This window comes from Spermophilus citellus, assembly GCF_964194105.1.
Source record: "Spermophilus citellus genome assembly, chromosome: 4".
NCBI classification, from domain to species: domain Eukaryota; kingdom Metazoa; phylum Chordata; class Mammalia; order Rodentia; family Sciuridae; genus Spermophilus; species Spermophilus citellus.
In genome coordinates this window covers 215,615,748-215,631,536 of record NC_138185.1, presented here as the reverse complement: position 1 = coordinate 215,631,536, position 15,789 = coordinate 215,615,748, and the positions used below count along the sequence as shown (strand labels likewise).

The 15,789-nt window shown below is 55.2% G+C and overlaps 1 protein-coding gene across 1 annotated transcript in view; it reads right to left on the bottom strand.

The window, feature by feature from the left end:
* Window positions 1-8,918, bottom strand: part of RIN3 (Ras and Rab interactor 3) — a 117,029-nt gene extending 108,111 nt beyond the window's left edge. Inside the window, exon 1 of the mRNA XM_081288687.1 lies at window positions 8,398-8,918. Within this exon, the coding sequence (XP_081144813.1) occupies window positions 8,398-8,708 (311 nt within the window). The 5' untranslated portion in view covers window positions 8,709-8,918. The remainder of the gene's footprint in view (window positions 1-8,397) is intronic.
* Between the last annotated feature and the right edge of the window lie 6,871 nt (window positions 8,919-15,789).

Sequence of the window (15,789 nt, the reverse complement as noted above, 5' to 3'; positions counted from 1 at the left end):
ACTTACACCTAGCTAAGATTCAGGGGCCAATGCACAGGCTCTGCGCCACCCTCCAGCTCAAAGATTCCAGGATAGTGACCCATTTCAAAGAAGTGGTCCCCAAACCCTAGACCCACAGAGGTATTCAGGATCTTCATTTAAGACAGGAGACTTGGAAAGAAACCAAGAAGTCCACGCAGGCACAGGACTAGGCAGCTCCACCCACTGACGGGATCACTCACGATGGCTGTGGCGATGGGGGTGGGCAGTGCATGTCCACAGCACACACGGGGCAAGGTGGCAGAGAACCACCATGAGCGTGCCCGCCCAGGCGAACAGAGCACCCTGGACCAGGCACAGATCCCAGTGCTTTCAATTCCACTTTGTGTCTCTGTGTTTGAACTCTTTTCAAGTGTAGAACAGACGCCACATTTTTAAAATCAATAGTGTCCACACACACACACACACACACACACACACACACACACACACATTACCACAGGCCTCAGCAGCCTCAGAGCCTAAAGAGCTAAGAGCAACCATCTCAGGTGCTCTGACAACACACTGGGGAGGCAGTGGCCACCCCCTGCCTAGGAGAGGACAAGGGTTCACGGCAGGTTCAAGTGCAGCGTCTTGCCCAGGGTCACTGAGCTTCCAAGTGAGGTGTGGGCCTGTGGGCTCCGTCACCAAGGTCACCAAGGTCAGTAGGTCACTCTTCCCCGTGTGGCCAGGCCCTTCACACTCAGCACCCTTCCCTACCCCGGGGCAGGCTCAGCAGGGCCCCACTCACTTGTCCCACCCACTTTCCCACTCAGTACCCTCCTCCTCCCCGAATTCCCCCCTCTGCACCTGCCCAATGTCTCTGTGAATGCCACCTTTGCCAGGGAGTCCTCCCCGATGACCACAGCCACGTGTGATGGAGCTCCGCACCTCTGCAGGGGACCCTCGCCTTTAATTATGTGCACCTCTCTCCTACCTCCCTGTAAAGTGCCAACTCCTGAAAGTCCAAGTGTTCAGGAAAGGGGTGGATGGATGGGTGGATGGATGGGTGGATGGATGGGTGGAGGGTTGGTAGATTGGTGGATGGATGGACGGATGGGTAGGAGGTTAGGTGAGGAAGACATTCACCAAGGGAAAAAAAAAATGCCTGCATTCATTTCAGATTGATGCTCTGTCCAAAATGTCCAGATCAGAAAGATACAAACATAATCAATGTGACCTTCAGATGCCAACGGCTTTGAACTGTCCTTGCTTTGAACTGCAACATCCTAGAGACATCTACAAGATCCGCCTGTGACACTGAGAGTAAGGAAACGGGGACCTGGAGGTTGGGGAAAGAGGTCCTCGGTGAATACTTTCTTGGCAGCCTGACCTTTAGCCAGAGGCCATCAGGTTGTGAATTCAGACGCAAAGTCCCTTGGAACAATGGGGATGACCTTTGGTGACCCAGGCATGGAGCCCTGGGAAGCCTGTGGAGGAGGGCAGGGCTTCTCTGTCACTGTCGTCCCCTGTCCTTCTCCTGGGCTCCCCTCTCCTCTTCCCCTCCCTGGTCTTTTGGAACAGGCTCCTCCATCTGTCCAGACACCGCCTGTCCACGACGATCAGGAGCTGGGCGTTTGAAGTCTCACATCTCTTAACTACAGAATCAAAAGTTCTTGGCTTTGCTCAGAATCAGTGGTAGGACGGGGAGCATGTCCTGCAGAAGGGCCCCTCTTGTGTGTCCCCTCCTGGTGGGTTCAGGGTCCCCACTCCTGCCACCCTCTCCTCGATTCCTTGCTGACGGGCTCCACGCTTGTGGATGGAGCCAGCGCTGGGGACCTCTGGCCTGGCCTGGTCCCTGGACGGGAGGCTGGGGCCGTGTCCCGGAGGCTGGTGCCGGCACCCCTTGGGGTGGGGCCTGAGGGTGTCTGCCACCGCTTCCAATGTACCCAAGCTTCCACCACAGCTGCTCCCCAGGCCGTTTAGTCTAGAAGGAGCTGACATTCTGCAGGAGAGCCGTTCATTCTTTCAAATTCTGCTGAGTGGGGTTCGTGAGCCCCCGGGAATCGCTGGCAAGGGGGAAGCGGGGCTCTCCTGAACACTAGCCTAATTTTTGCTCTGGGGGCAGGCTCCCCTCCTCAGGGGCCACCCTGGGTTTCACCTGGTGACACTGTGGAGAGGTCAGGGTCACCAGCCCCACCTGCACAGGGGCAGCTGGAGGGAGGCTCAGCCTGGCAGCACCTCACCTCTGCGCAGCCTCCGGGGGGACCTTAGGAGGCCCCCAGGCCACCACCATGTCCCCCATCTCCATGTCCCCAAGGGGCTCCACTCACTGCTCCAGGCACCTCAATGCCAGACCAAGGCCCCCCCCTCCCGGGAGACACCCCGACCCACGTCCCGTCAGCAGGTTCTCGCAGGAAGCCCTGGGCCTTGTCCCAAGGTAGGGGGCTACCAAGCAAACAGGCTTTCCAAGAAGAGTTTTCAAAATAAACCCACAGCAGTGAAAAGATGTGTCCTTCCAGGTCCTTGGTCAGGGAGATGACCCAGAAGTCTCCTTCCTGGGTCTCTGTTTCTGAGAAAAGTGTACCTAGGTGTTCTGGACTGTTCCTCAGGCTGCCCTTCCAGCATGGGTGGGAAGAGGCTGCCCATCTGCAGCGGCACTTCAACCCCTGACCCTTTGCCTGCCTGGGAGCTGGTACTGCAGGGAATCCCTGAACGTCAGACGGAGCAGGGACCTCGGAGATCTCGAGCTCACACCTCACGTGGGAAACTGAGGCCAGAGAGAAGAGGGACAGACTGCCTAGGAAAAGAATCCCCAACACCACAGGGCACAGGACCCTGGAATACCCTCCGGTCCCTACTGACAGTCCTCTAGCACCCAGCTCCCCAAGCATCTTCCTAATCAGCAAAGGACAGTTCCAGAAAAGGACAGTGTGGGCACCTTGTGTATACACACACACACACACACACACACACACACACACACACACACCCTTAGATTCCTGGTTTCTCAGTGGCCCAGAGACCTGCATTTGGGAGAGGGAGAAGGGGCTAAGCAGGGTCCCCACTCAATTCCCTGGGTGACCAGCCATCCTCCTCCTTCTGGGTTGGGGGAGGGGGTGTGGTGGCCTTGGAGGGTCACCACCTGATGGAGAGGGGAGCTGCTGGGCACCCCATCCCCAGGCCTGACCCTCCCCACCCCCAGGTCTGGGCAGTTTTACAAATCCCTCCAGAGTTCAGGGGCCTTGGGGCACAAAAGAGAAACTGGCTCGGAGATTTTCAGACTCCACTCAGGATACCACAGCCCACAGGCACTTACCGAGTGCCGACTGTGTGCAGGACACAGGATATGGACACGGGAGATCTGACTCGTGTATAGAATTTTATAATCTGAGTAGGAAGACGTGATATTGAATGGGTTTTGGCTTCTTTAAATTTGCTAGGAAAAAAGGGGTTCATGACAAAGAAGTTACAAAGGTTCCCCAAAGAGGAATCCCATGAGCCTGCCCAGGTGGAGGGCTTCCCGGAGGAGGTGGGCCCTTTAAAAGAGGCAGAAGGAGTGCAGAGGTCACCCTGGCCTGCAGGACCTTCATGGGCAAAGGCGTGAGGTGACACACTGGGGAGGACAGAGGAGGTGAGCTGTGTGTGGCTTCGAGCTAGACTGGGCTCCCCAAAGGCCTTGCAATAAGACAGCAAGACACCTCAGGGTGACCAGGGGGCCTCGGGGGACAGGCTTTCCCCCCCTGCCTGGCATGAGCACCTTCTGTCTTCACCAGCGAGAACCTTGCCACCAAAAGGGCTCATTGCAGGGAGTGGGTGGGGACCAGCAGTGTGGCGCATGCATGGAAGTGACCCCTCTTGCCTTCAGTGGCTCTTGGGACCCTCCACGTTTCAGATGCCCCTGGGGACAGGAGCAGTGCCATTTCCTGGTTCTCAGATCAAATAGCAGGCTTGGGGTAACAGGACATCACCAAACATTCTAGAATTGGCCACCAGATCAGCATGGAGTGGCCCCCAAGAACAAGACGATTTGTGGCCCCTTCTTTCTGAAGATGACCCTCCCAACAGGGGGCAGGGGGCTGGCAGAGGAGGCAAACCAGAGGGCAAGGGGTTGTCTGGGTCACTTCCCTCCCTGGGCTCTCTCTGGCACATAGCCCCATCCCTAGAGTGCCCAGGACCGCGCTGTGGGCGGCCCCCACATGCCCTGCTGCGCTCACCCATCTCCCCGGCCAGCTTTTACTTCCCAGCTGACTGGTGTCAGGCCCTCTGGGAAGCCACCTGTCACCCAGCTCCGGGTCCACAACCCAGGTGCCCTCCCTGCCCGGCCCTGTCCCCCACCGCCCCACCTCCGGACCTTTGCTGGGGCTTTCTCTCCTGCCCTCCCCCTCCCTCCTTGCCGGCTGCCCACCTCAGTTGTCACTGTCTAGATGACAGGCGCAGAGGGATGACTCACTAGCCACGACAGTGTCAGAGGGAAGAATCTGTGGTCATTTGTCACTCATTTCTTACTCCTCGCTGCTCTGGCCTGTGGCTGGGAGGCCCTGCAGCGGGGCTGGGACCCTGTCTGCCACATGGAGCTCCAGGGGAGGAGGTTGAGGGCTCCTGGGGCCTCCTTCTGCTTCCTGAAGACCAGGTCCTGGGGGCCTCCACTGTGGATCTGGGGATCTCCTGGATTAACAGGAGGGTATCCTGGGGCTGCAGGGGGTGGGGGGATTTTAAGCTTTTAACACTTGTTGCTTCAGTGACGATCACTGCATAGGGCTCCAGGCCCAGGTCAGGGTACGGGGGAGGAGGGCCTCAGGGGGAGAGGGGCTGGGTCCCCTCATCACAAGCAGACCTGCCTGCCTCCCCTGTCCTCTCAGCTGCTTCTTGGGGGATGTACTGGGGCTTCTCGGGGCCAGGGCTGGTGAGAAGCCTTCGCTGCTGTGGCCAGAGTCTCCTTCAGGGTCTGGAAGGACACGTGGGAACACCAGACCTTCAAAGCCAGGAGGCCCAGGTCAGGGCACAGAGCTGAGCCACTGGCTCAGACTGAATCTTCGCTGGCCCTGCCCGGGGAGAGCCCCATCTGGGCGCCTGGAGTGATGGGAGGGCTCCTGAGGGCTTCGGCAGGACCCCTCTACCATCTCAGGCCTGGACCTGAGTTCCACTCTTCTCTGCGGGGTCTCCATTCCCTGGTTGTTACACTGGGGGCTTGGATTAGGGCTGTGACAGGCACATTTCTTCCCAAGGCGGGTTCTTTTGCAGATGAAACTTCACACAGACACTCAAACAGCAAACCTGTGGAAATGCACCTGGTGCCTGCCATGGTGGGGCAGCGTGGGGTGACAGCCAGGTCTCCCCTGAGCCCCAAACCACTGGCCCTAATGCCCTCTAAGAGAAGATCGTCTCAGGTGACTTCTCCACTCCATTGGGCATCTGAGCCCTGAAGCCCCGGTCCCTTAGCCATCTCAGCCTCGCTTGTCATTCCCGGCTCTTCTTTCCCTCCATGTCACCTGGAATCCATCAGCAAATCCAGAGGCTCTGTTGTCTTGTGTCACCACTGCCCACCTCGTCCTGGCCTCTCCTGGCCCTTCAAGGCCTGTCACGGGTTTCTCCGCTTCTGTTTCCGTTCCACCTACAGTCTGTCACCCTCTGTGCAAACTGTCCTGTGGCCCTGGCTTGCTCAGAGAACCCACCAAAGCCTTTCCGGCCCTCTGGGGCCCCACCTCCCTCTGTCCTGACTCTCTGCTCCCCAGCCAGCCACATCCTCCTGGGATTGCTCTTGCTTTAAGGCCTCTGCTAAATGTCCTGTCCACGCTGTGGCCGCTCCTGCCCACGTGTCCAGATGTCTCCCTGGGCTCCCCACACCTCCTAGGCTGACTTTCTGTCTCTTCTTGGTAGAACACCAGCCTTGCAGGGGCAGGGGCATGGTTGAAGCCTGGGCCCAGCCTTGCCCAGTGCAGACTGCTAAATGAATATTGAATGAATGGCAGAGTCTGAAAGGTGAGAGGAAGTCCCTGCACCCAGGGCACTAGGCAACCTATCTGCATTTTCTCTCTGCCTAGCCAATGTTTTCAAAAAGAAGTAGGTAGGGTTTACTTGCAAAGATCCTCCAGGGACCAACACTTAAGTGGCAGCTTCCTAACCCCGTGGAGGTGAGGCAGGATGCATTCCCTAGTTATCCGAGCATCCTCCCCCCAGAAGGAAGGAGGGGCTCTGGAACAGCAGGGTGGAAGGACACATGCCACCAAGGACTCAGGACACCACCTTGAGTGGCTTGGGGGGGAAGGGCCTTTGAGTCTTTGCCTTCTGATCTTTGGGTCCTGTAACGTCTGGGGTATGCCAATAAGAAGCAATGAATGTGGGGGTCATACCCCCAAACTGCACTGTAGTACTTGAGGGTCAAGAAGGATCAGGCTCCTATCAGAAGAACAGGGTAGAAATCAGACAAGACAGATTGCACTGCTCAAGTTTCCTAGACTTCTGCCAGTTGGAAAGGCTGTCCCTCTGTCACTAGAGCTAAGCAAGTGCATTTCAAGAAGGTTGTCAAGGGCATTCCTTTGCCTGGGGCAAGGTTAAAGAAGATGCTACCTATGAACCCTTCCAACCCAAAAGATCCTCTGCACTAGAGCCGCATGGTTAGCAGCAAATCAAAACTCTCAGAGTGTTTAGGATGGACCAGGCAGAGCTCTGAGCAGGTGCATTCTGAAATGGCACGATAACCTCATGCTGCCTGTGGGCAGCTGCTTAAATACAACTCATCCAGTCCAGGAAGCAATCCTATGCAGCCGGTGGTGTTGGATTTACAGAGAGGGAAAGGCAAGCTCTCTAGTCCAAGTGAGCAAAAGGAGGATCACACCTTTTTATTTTACAATAACTATTGAGGGTTTTCCCAATAGGCCAATGTGCTACACCATTTCTCTGGATTTAATACTTAAAACAACAGCAAAGAGGAGTTAATACTGCATAGTCTCATGAAGTAAACTGAAGCACAGACAGGCTAAATAACTGAATAGGTAAAGAACAATGAAAGGTAAGAGGAAATGGGTCAGGCTAGGTCATCCCTGGGAAAAATGGGAAGTAGGTAAGGTCAGGCCCCAGCCACTTGTCCTCCCTCCTCCCAGATCCTGGCCAATTCCACCCTGCAATCTGGGGTGTGGCAGACACTTGCCTCCGGGGCCCCTTCCCCATTGGAATCCCCAGTCCTTCCCACAAGATGGTATTTGTCTTTGCAGGGTGGCTTCCAAGGAAAAGCAAGCATTCAGGGTCCAGAATTTGTGGGCTGGGGCTGCAGTGGAGGAAGGGAAGGAGTTTAGAAGAAGGGAGGCTTCCAGAAGAGATTAAGGACCCCTCCAAGGCACTCCCAGTCCCTCCCACCCAAGGGGTCCTCACCTCCAGCTGTCCCCCAATCTCCGCTTGCACAAGATCCGCCCAACTCTTCTGTTGGGCTTAGAACTGAGGCCCTGGGAGATGAGGTCACAAGGCTAGAGGAGGCAGCGGCAGGGTGTCCATCATGAAACAGACCCGGGACTTTCAAACTGCAAAGCAGGGAATGGATCCCCCAGACGCGCTCATGGACCATGGCACCCAAAAAGATTCCAAAAGGCTCTCCCAGGAATCTGCCTTAACAAACTTGAAGCTTCCCTGGCGCCCTCTGGGATGGATCGGGCGACAGGTTTCTCTGCGGAGCGCAACCCTAATGCATGAGATTGCAAGGTGGGGGCAGGCGAGGGGGAGGTGAAATCAGATGCTAGGGAGCCCTCTGGGAAGTCGGTTCCCAAACCTTTCAGCTTTATGCGCTCAAAGCTGTGTCCCCCGCTCCAGGGCCCTGCAAGATCATACCCACCCGGTGCACCCTGGACCCTCCCCAACCACTAGGCTCCGCAAAGTCCCGTCCAAAGGTCATTGCCCCAGGCCCGGCCAGTTCAGCGGGGGAGGGGATCATGGTGGGCCCTCTTTCCGGGCAAGCGGATCAGCTGAAATTGTGGATCGCCTGAAATTGCTGGGGCCTTGGGCCCCCTATCCCGCGCTCGGAGGGACCCCAGGACCAAGGGCGCGCTCCGGGGCTCAGGCGGAGCTGCGGTGCTGCAGGCTGGCGGGGCCCTGGCCGCGCACACTCGCACGCAAAGTTCAGACCAGGCAGGAGCCAGAGGGGACAGCCGCGTCAACACCCGCGCCGGGGCTCTGGCAGGTAGAGGCGCAACCCTAGAAAGCCCAGCGCCCGGCCGCGAGCGTGTGCTGGTCTCCCGGTGTCCGGGCTGAAAAGTTTAGCCAAGTCGTCGGTTGCTGCAGAGTCACCCTTCCCCGAGGAACCGCGGGCTGGCCTCGGCCGCGGCTGGGTTCCCACACGGCCCGAAGTGCGCGGTACAGGGTCTCCGAGCCCGAGGACTCCCGGGGACGGAGAAGTGGAGTGGGGAGGCCGAGCAGCCCGCCGGGAGAGCGGCGCCCGCCCCGACTTACCCCTGGGGGTCCCCGCGCGCGGGCGCCCCGGCCCGTCGGATCATGCCGCCGGCAGCTCGGGCACGGTGCTGGGAAGGGCTCAGGCGCCGCGAGGCGCGGAACGCGGTGGCCCCGGTGCCCACATGTCCCTGGCGCTGGCCCTCGGGATGGGCCCCGGCCGGCGCCGCCGCCAGCCCCGCGCCGAGTGGGGAAGCCGCCGCCGCCGCCGCGCTCTGGGGCTTTCGCTCCCTTCCACTTCCTGTATCGCAGCGAGCGGGGCTTTCAGGAAGAGGCTGGCCTTGGTGGTCAAGGGTTTTTTTGTCAAAAGCCATTCGGCGGCGGCTCGCGGCCCGGAGCCCCCTGGGGCACACGGAAGCCGGGCGGCCGCGCCCCCGGGGCCGGGCCTGGCAGCGGGCGGTGCCCGGGCAGAGGCCCCCAGCGCGGGCGCCCAGTCTCGGGGTGCCGCCTCCGCCCGCTGGGGCTGCAGCCCGGGCAGCCTGCGGGCTCCGGAGAGGGAAACCTAAATGAACCCAACTGGGCTGGGAAAGGAGGCCCTCTCCCCTCCGACCCGCCCCGACCTCTGCCGGCAGGTGGGGAGGCCTGGAGCGGGAGTTCCTTGGTCCCACGGGAAGCCAGGGCTTTGCCTCCGGTCTGAAGGGTTTGGAAATCATTCAAGGACAGCCTCAGACTGGAGGCAGGGCGCCTCCTTGGCATCTCTGACAGGTGGCCTCTGTCTTGTCTTGGATCCCTCCTCCTCTATGAGCTCCTTATCTAATAAGGCTGGCAATGACTCATCTGTGCCACGGGGCACCTAGATGCTGGCAGAGGGAGAAGGCCAGCAGGGGACATCCTCAGCAACCCAGGTGGCCCCCCGGAGACCTCCCTTCAAGCACTCAAAAAATGCTCCATTTTGAGCCTGCTGTGCTCCCAGAGCATTTTGCCGAGTGATGGACCTTAGGGAATCAGTCCCTCTAAAGCAGGGTTTCTCTCCACCTGAGCACTATGGACAGTAGGGGCAAGTTAATGTTTTGCTGTTGGGCCACTTGATGCACTGTGGTGGGATGCTTAGCAGTGCCCTTCACCTCTACCCACTAGATGCCAGCAACACACCACCCCTCTGTTAAATGGAGCCTTCTGGTGGCAGTGTGTCATGGTGCAGCCCTTGAGGTTTGGGGACAGTCTGGTAGTTCCTCAGAAGGCAAAACAGAGTCGTCCTGTGATCGAGTGACTCCCTCCCAGGTCCATACCCAAGAGAAATGACAACTCCTCTACACAGAAACTTGCACATGAGTGTTTATATCAGCATTGTTCCCAGCAGTCAAAGCCTGTAAGTGACAGTGTCCCTTGGTTGATGAGCAGTGAGCACAGGGTGGTGCCGTTATGTCAGGGGATATTATTTGGCCATCCCTAAGGAAAGAAGCACTGATAACATGTTACAACATGGATGACCCTTGAAAACTGACTAAGCAAATACTCAGAACAGGCAGATTCACAGAGACAGTCACTGGTGGTTGCAAAGAAACTGGGAGCAGAAGAGAAAGTGAGGAATGACTGTTCATGGTTACAGGGTTGTTTGGGGGGAGGTGATGAAAATGTCCTGAAATTGATTGTGGTGTTGGTTGCACAACTCTGTGGCTACACTAAAAACCATTGAATTATACGCTCTAAGTGGGTAAATTGTATGGTATGCAAATTGTATCCCAATAAAACTATTTTCTTTTAAAAAGGCACAAAAAGCATGGTCTCCAGGAGACCACCCTGACTGCGAAAGCCCACAACGATACCCCCTCTGTAGCCCAGATCCCTTCAGACCCCTGGCTGGGCCATGACCAGATGCCATTGGCTTGTCTACTCCTCCCTGCACCATACCCCTCAACAGGCCTGTAGCTTCCCATTTGAAAATGGGTTTTGAGGACAGGCCCATGTTCATATCCAACCCAAAGACCTTCTAACTGGGTGGCCTTGGGCAAGTCCCTTCCCAGAGCCTCAGTGTGCTCATCTGCAATAGTGATGAGCACAGATAAGGTGGGCACCATTATGATTCCTTTGTTGTTCCTAAGACAAGCCTAAAAGCCACTCTTAGATCTCTTTGTGCCCCAGAGAAGGGGTGTATCCAACCACCGCACCTGGAATGGGTTTGAAAGCCCTCTAGGCTGATCTAGACTATGAGTAACCGTGTGCTGTCTGACCTCTCCAGGAATAGATTTCCTTCCACTCCCCGAGTCAACAGAGCAGGCCCTTCAAAGTGTGGGTCCCATGGAAGCAACCCTAGGCTCTCATCACGTCACCACGGAGGCCTTCTGAAGTTCACTGCTCACCTTCTCTGAGAAGCCCAAGTTCCTCAGGTGCACACCAGATGAGGCCCCAAGGCAACCCTGTTACTGACAACTGCCAAGATTACAGAAATCTGAGCAGGTGCTGTTAGGTGTGGTCTCTGGTGCATCCTGGGGTGATGTCAACCCAGGCTTGTCCTTGCCCCACTTCCTGAATCCCATTTTCCTTCCCAAGTTCCCAACCCCCCATCTTCTTCCCTAGCCATGGATCTCATACATTCTATACATGGACTCCTGTATAGAAGCGAGAATCTGGTGTTATTGGGGCCCTCAAACTCCTTCCCTTTTGTGCCTACCTTATACTGGAGCTAATGAAGTGGAGGTGAGGTGCTTTAGACAGTGCTTGGAACATAGTAAGTGCTCAATACATATTGCTCAATACATATTGGCTATGATTTGTACCATGGCAGAGGCCCTTGATGTATCAGTCAGGTCTCCCAGGAAACAAATAGCTCCTCTGATTAGGATGATTTAAGAAATGTATAGGTAGCAGGTTGGGGATGTAGCTCAATAGTAAAGTGCTAGCCTAGCATTCTTGAGGCCCTGGCTTCAATCCCCAGCACCATGAAAGGAAAAGAAAAGAAAAGAAATGTGTAGGCAGTTATATCTGAGAGACTGCCATGACCCTGAAATTGTGACTGTCCTCAGCCCAAAGGATGAGGAGTGAGGTGGTGACCAGACCCAGAAGGACAGCAGAGATTGCCCTTCCTCAATAGGGAGGAAAGGGCACCTCAGTCCAGGCTGTCAATGTTGCGTGGGATAGAAGAATAACCTGATGAGCCCTTCCTGAATTCCTGACTGGTAAAATTGTAAATTATAATAAAAAGGTTACTGTTTGGGATATTTCGTTTTGTAAAACTAGATCAGCGGAAAACAGCTTCTCCGGGGCTTTTCTATGTTCTTCTGATTCCCAGCAAGCTCCCACCTCTCCAATGCCTGAGTATTTGGAGAAACAGAGAACAAGAGAGTGCTATTGTTGCAAAATCAGACAGGAACAAAAATGTCTGCCCATCTTGAGCTGGGTCTGGGGTGAACCGGGGCTCACTCTGGCAGAAGGAGCAGCTTCTTCTCTGTTCTTGCTGGCACCTATCCATGGGGATGAGGGTAGGATAGATGTGATAGGCACCACAGTCCCTGTGTTGGGTGTGTTGGCACAGGATTGATAGTTGCCCCAGTAACCATCTGGTGGTCTCTCACAGGCTGTGATCAAACTGCTGTCCAGGGCTGGGGTCTCATCTGAATGCCCAGCTGGGGGACACTCTATTTCCAAACATGGTTGTTGCAGGATTCAGTTCCTTGAGGGCTGTTGGAGAGGGGGCCTCCATTGCTTCCTGGTTGGTGACTGGAGGCCATCCTCAGAGCCTCTCCAACAAGGCCCCTGGATTCCTCAGAGTGGGCAGCTGAGAAACCAATTGAGACAATGCATTTTCATTGGAAGACAAAAGTCCCTGCCTTGTAGAATCAAATCACAGAAGTGATACCACCTCACCCTGGCCCTGTTCTGTTGGTTAGAAGCAAATCACTGATGCTGTTCACGCTCAAGGGAAGGGTGTCTAACTGGCATGGAGAGCAGGAGGCAGGAATCCTGAGTAGCCATCTGGGATGCTGTCTGCTATGGGCAGGCTTGTGTGCTAAATAATCAGGGACTTTGTGTAGTCATTGGTCACTGAGGTGGGCTCCAATCTCTGCTCTGACCTCAGAGCTGACTCCTTCTTAATCCCAGTTTTCCTACAGTTCCAAGATAGCTTCTACTGGCAATTGGGATCCTACTCCCTGGGTTCATTCTGCAGGAAAGGGGGAAAGCCTCCCTCCTACCCAGGGAATAGAAGTTGTGGAGTATGACTGGTCACTTTGGATCACAGGCCTGCCCTGGTCAACAAGAGAATATCATGCACTTACCTGTTTAGGTTAATGAGGATTCAAACTTGGCCCTAGGGTTCTGGGGTGCCTTTCTCCTGGATCATGTTGGGGGGATTAAAACCTGATCAAAAAATCAAGACTCTTTCAGAAAGGAAGAAAAGAAGGATATTGAAATGAGAATAGAACATTCTCCCATTACCTCTGTGTAGAAATGACCACAAACTCAAAGCCACACAAGGAGACGTGGGGTTGGCAGATAGGTTCATTGTGTCGATGATGGTGATGGGCTCCTGTGTATCCACATATGGACATCAAGGCTTCTCAAAGTGTATGCTTTCAACTTGTCCCCTTCCTGTTTGTAGATTATACTTCAGCAAAACTGTTCTGCCATCGCTGTAGCCATTATGATTTGAAAGCACAAAACCTAAACAATCGCTCTTCCAGTTTCCAAAAACATATCTGATTCTGCAGCAAAGTCGTTCCCATCACGGATGAGTGGGTCAAGTTCTGACTTATGTCTTTATCATTTTGCTGGGGTCAGACCCATTGCGTGGAAATGAGAATGTGTTCATTTACCCGTATCTTCATCAACGGCAAGCAGGCGTTGGTTACACGTGAGTTTGGCAGGAGGCCTGGGCCTGCAGTTGCTGGATGGAGACCCCAGCACCACTGCCTGGGGCCAGCTGCACCACTGCACTGTCCTTGTCCCCACACTCCATTCCAGCACCCTGTGGAGTGTTCCTGCGTCCCCTTGCAGAAGTCATTTTTCATTATTTGCGGGTTTCCCCAAGATCTCAGAGCCTTCCATGTTGGATCTCATACAATCAAGGTCTCCCATGGGCGCGGGGGAGGAGGCTACTGATGAGGGGCTTCTGTGAGATTTATGCAGCCAGCGGCCTGCACAGCAAGGGTTAGACCTGTACCTGCTGATGTAATGTCCTCAACTCAGGTTCTGTCTTGGTGGAGACCCCGAGGAGCAGAGCTGGGAGGGCACTTCCAGGGCATGTGGTTTATTTATTCATTCAACAATCAAAAGTGGGTGCAGGAGTCCAGTGCCTGGCTGCTACAGTGCGGATGGGCCGGCTAGTGGTGGATACCACAGCCCAGGTCATGGGCAGTGCAGCAGCCTGCCACACACCTCGCAGGTGGGCTCCAGCATGGGCAAGGACCTCAGAGGACTGGGAGAGAGGGTGAGGCCAGCGGTAGTACCTTGGGACAGCAGAGCTGCTTGGAGGCCACCCCAGAAGCCTCAGCCCCAGGAACCTCTGCTGGCTCAGGCCAGGCAGGCAGCATGACCCCTGGGAACTTCACCTTCACCCTGTAGGACAGCCGTCTCCAAACTCCGGAGTATCCCAGGCCAGGCGAGGTGGAGGGCTTTGATTTCTTCAATGAGAACGTTAGAAGACACACCCACCTATTTATTTTCACTATAATTTCAGAAAAGAATTGTTTAAAAACCAAGGAAAGGAGGAGGGAAGTAGCCTCAGAGTGAAGGCTGTTCAAAGGCACAGCTAGGCTTTGTGGCATATTAACTCGTGTCCTCTGCCATGCCCCCAAGAGACAGGGATGTCTGTAGCAGCCTGGGAGCATCAGGAAATGCAGAGAGGAAGGTGAAAGGACTGAGGTGTGGCCATGATGACCCGGCTGCAGGGACCTGGGGGGCTTCTCCTGGAGTCGCTGATTCACTCAGGCCTGCAGACATCTGTGGGTGACTGGAATACAGGAGTGGAGGCCTGGCCTCTCTGTCTCCGTGTTGTACCTGTCTCCTTGGCTGCCTTAACCTTTGGGTCAGAGTTTACTCAGCTCTGCAAGGAGGCCTGTTGAACACCCGAGAAATGCTTCCTGCAAAGCTATACCCTAGGCTTCGCTTGACCTAGTCATGCCTGGTCTCCCCTGGCCCCCACCCGGGGCTCTTAAGGCTGAAGACACATGCCAGCCATCCTGACCAGAATCAACAGACCTGGGAGGAACGAAGAGAGGTCACCTGGGTTCCCGGAAGGTCTTCGCCAATCCCAGAAGAGTGTGAATGTTCCTCCTCCATCAGCCTCCGCTCTCCGTCACCGAGCCGGGCCTGCATCTAAAGCCCCCCCACCCTGAGTGGAGAAGCCCCCTCTTCTCTCTTCTCTGGCCTCTGAATAATGTTTTTCTTTCTCCTAGCACTCTTCTCCTGGATACTGGTTTCCCCTGCGATGAGCTTCCCGTCCTGCGCCGGACAGTAGGAACTTCTAGTCCTAATAGGAGTTTGGACTTTGGCAAGGAAAAGAGGTTCCAGCGACAGTTACTCTCTTCTCTGACCCACTTCAGTTCTGTTTGTGAGGTGACAGGCTGAGGAGAGAGTGAGAGGGCAGGGCTGTCCTAGAAGGGGTCTTGAGGTGGCCAGCTGCGTGACCCCCCAGCTCTGCTCATGCTCCTGTGTCTAAACCTCAGGGTTCTGACGCTCCTACATACGAACTAGGCCTAGGAACACCAAGCTCACGGGCCCCAGGAGGAGGCCTGGCTGCCTCGGAGGGCAACCGCACGTGGCTTCCTCTCCTGACCCCTCTAGGTGCTGCTGGTCAACCTCTTGGTTCACATTTTCTAGAACAGTCTCTGACAAAAATGGCCCACTGCATATAGGAATGACTGGTGCAGGATGTGTCGGCTTTTTTAAGATGCATATAAATACGTTTCTGAATCGGGATTTAAAAAGTCCTAGCAGAACTTGGCATGGTGGTGCACGCCTGTTATCCCAGCTACTTGGGAGGCCGAGGCAGGGGGCTCGCAAGTTTGAGGCCAGCCTCAGCAACTTATCAAGACCCTGTCTCAAAATTTAAAAATAAAATAAAAAATAAAAAGGGTTGGGGATGTGGCTCAGTGGTTAAGTACCCCTGGGTTCAATCCCTGGCACCAAAAATAAATAGCTAAATAAATAAGACTGGCGCAGGGGTAAAATGCCCCTGGGTTCAATTTCTAGTACAAAACAAATAAACAAACAAATGAAAAAAAAAAAACAAGAAAAACTCAAGATTAGCAAATTATAGTAAAGGATATTATTTATTTTATTATTTAAAAAAAAAATTGAGGCCATGAATTAGAGGTGTAACTCAAGTTGCTCTGACAACATGTTCGTAAAGGTTGGGTACAAGGAGATACCTTTCTGGAAGTTTCCTTTCTTTGCCCCCTGAAGGCACCCCACCAGTGCCCTGCAGGCAGAAGGCAGGGGCTCAGACAGGCCCTGCTG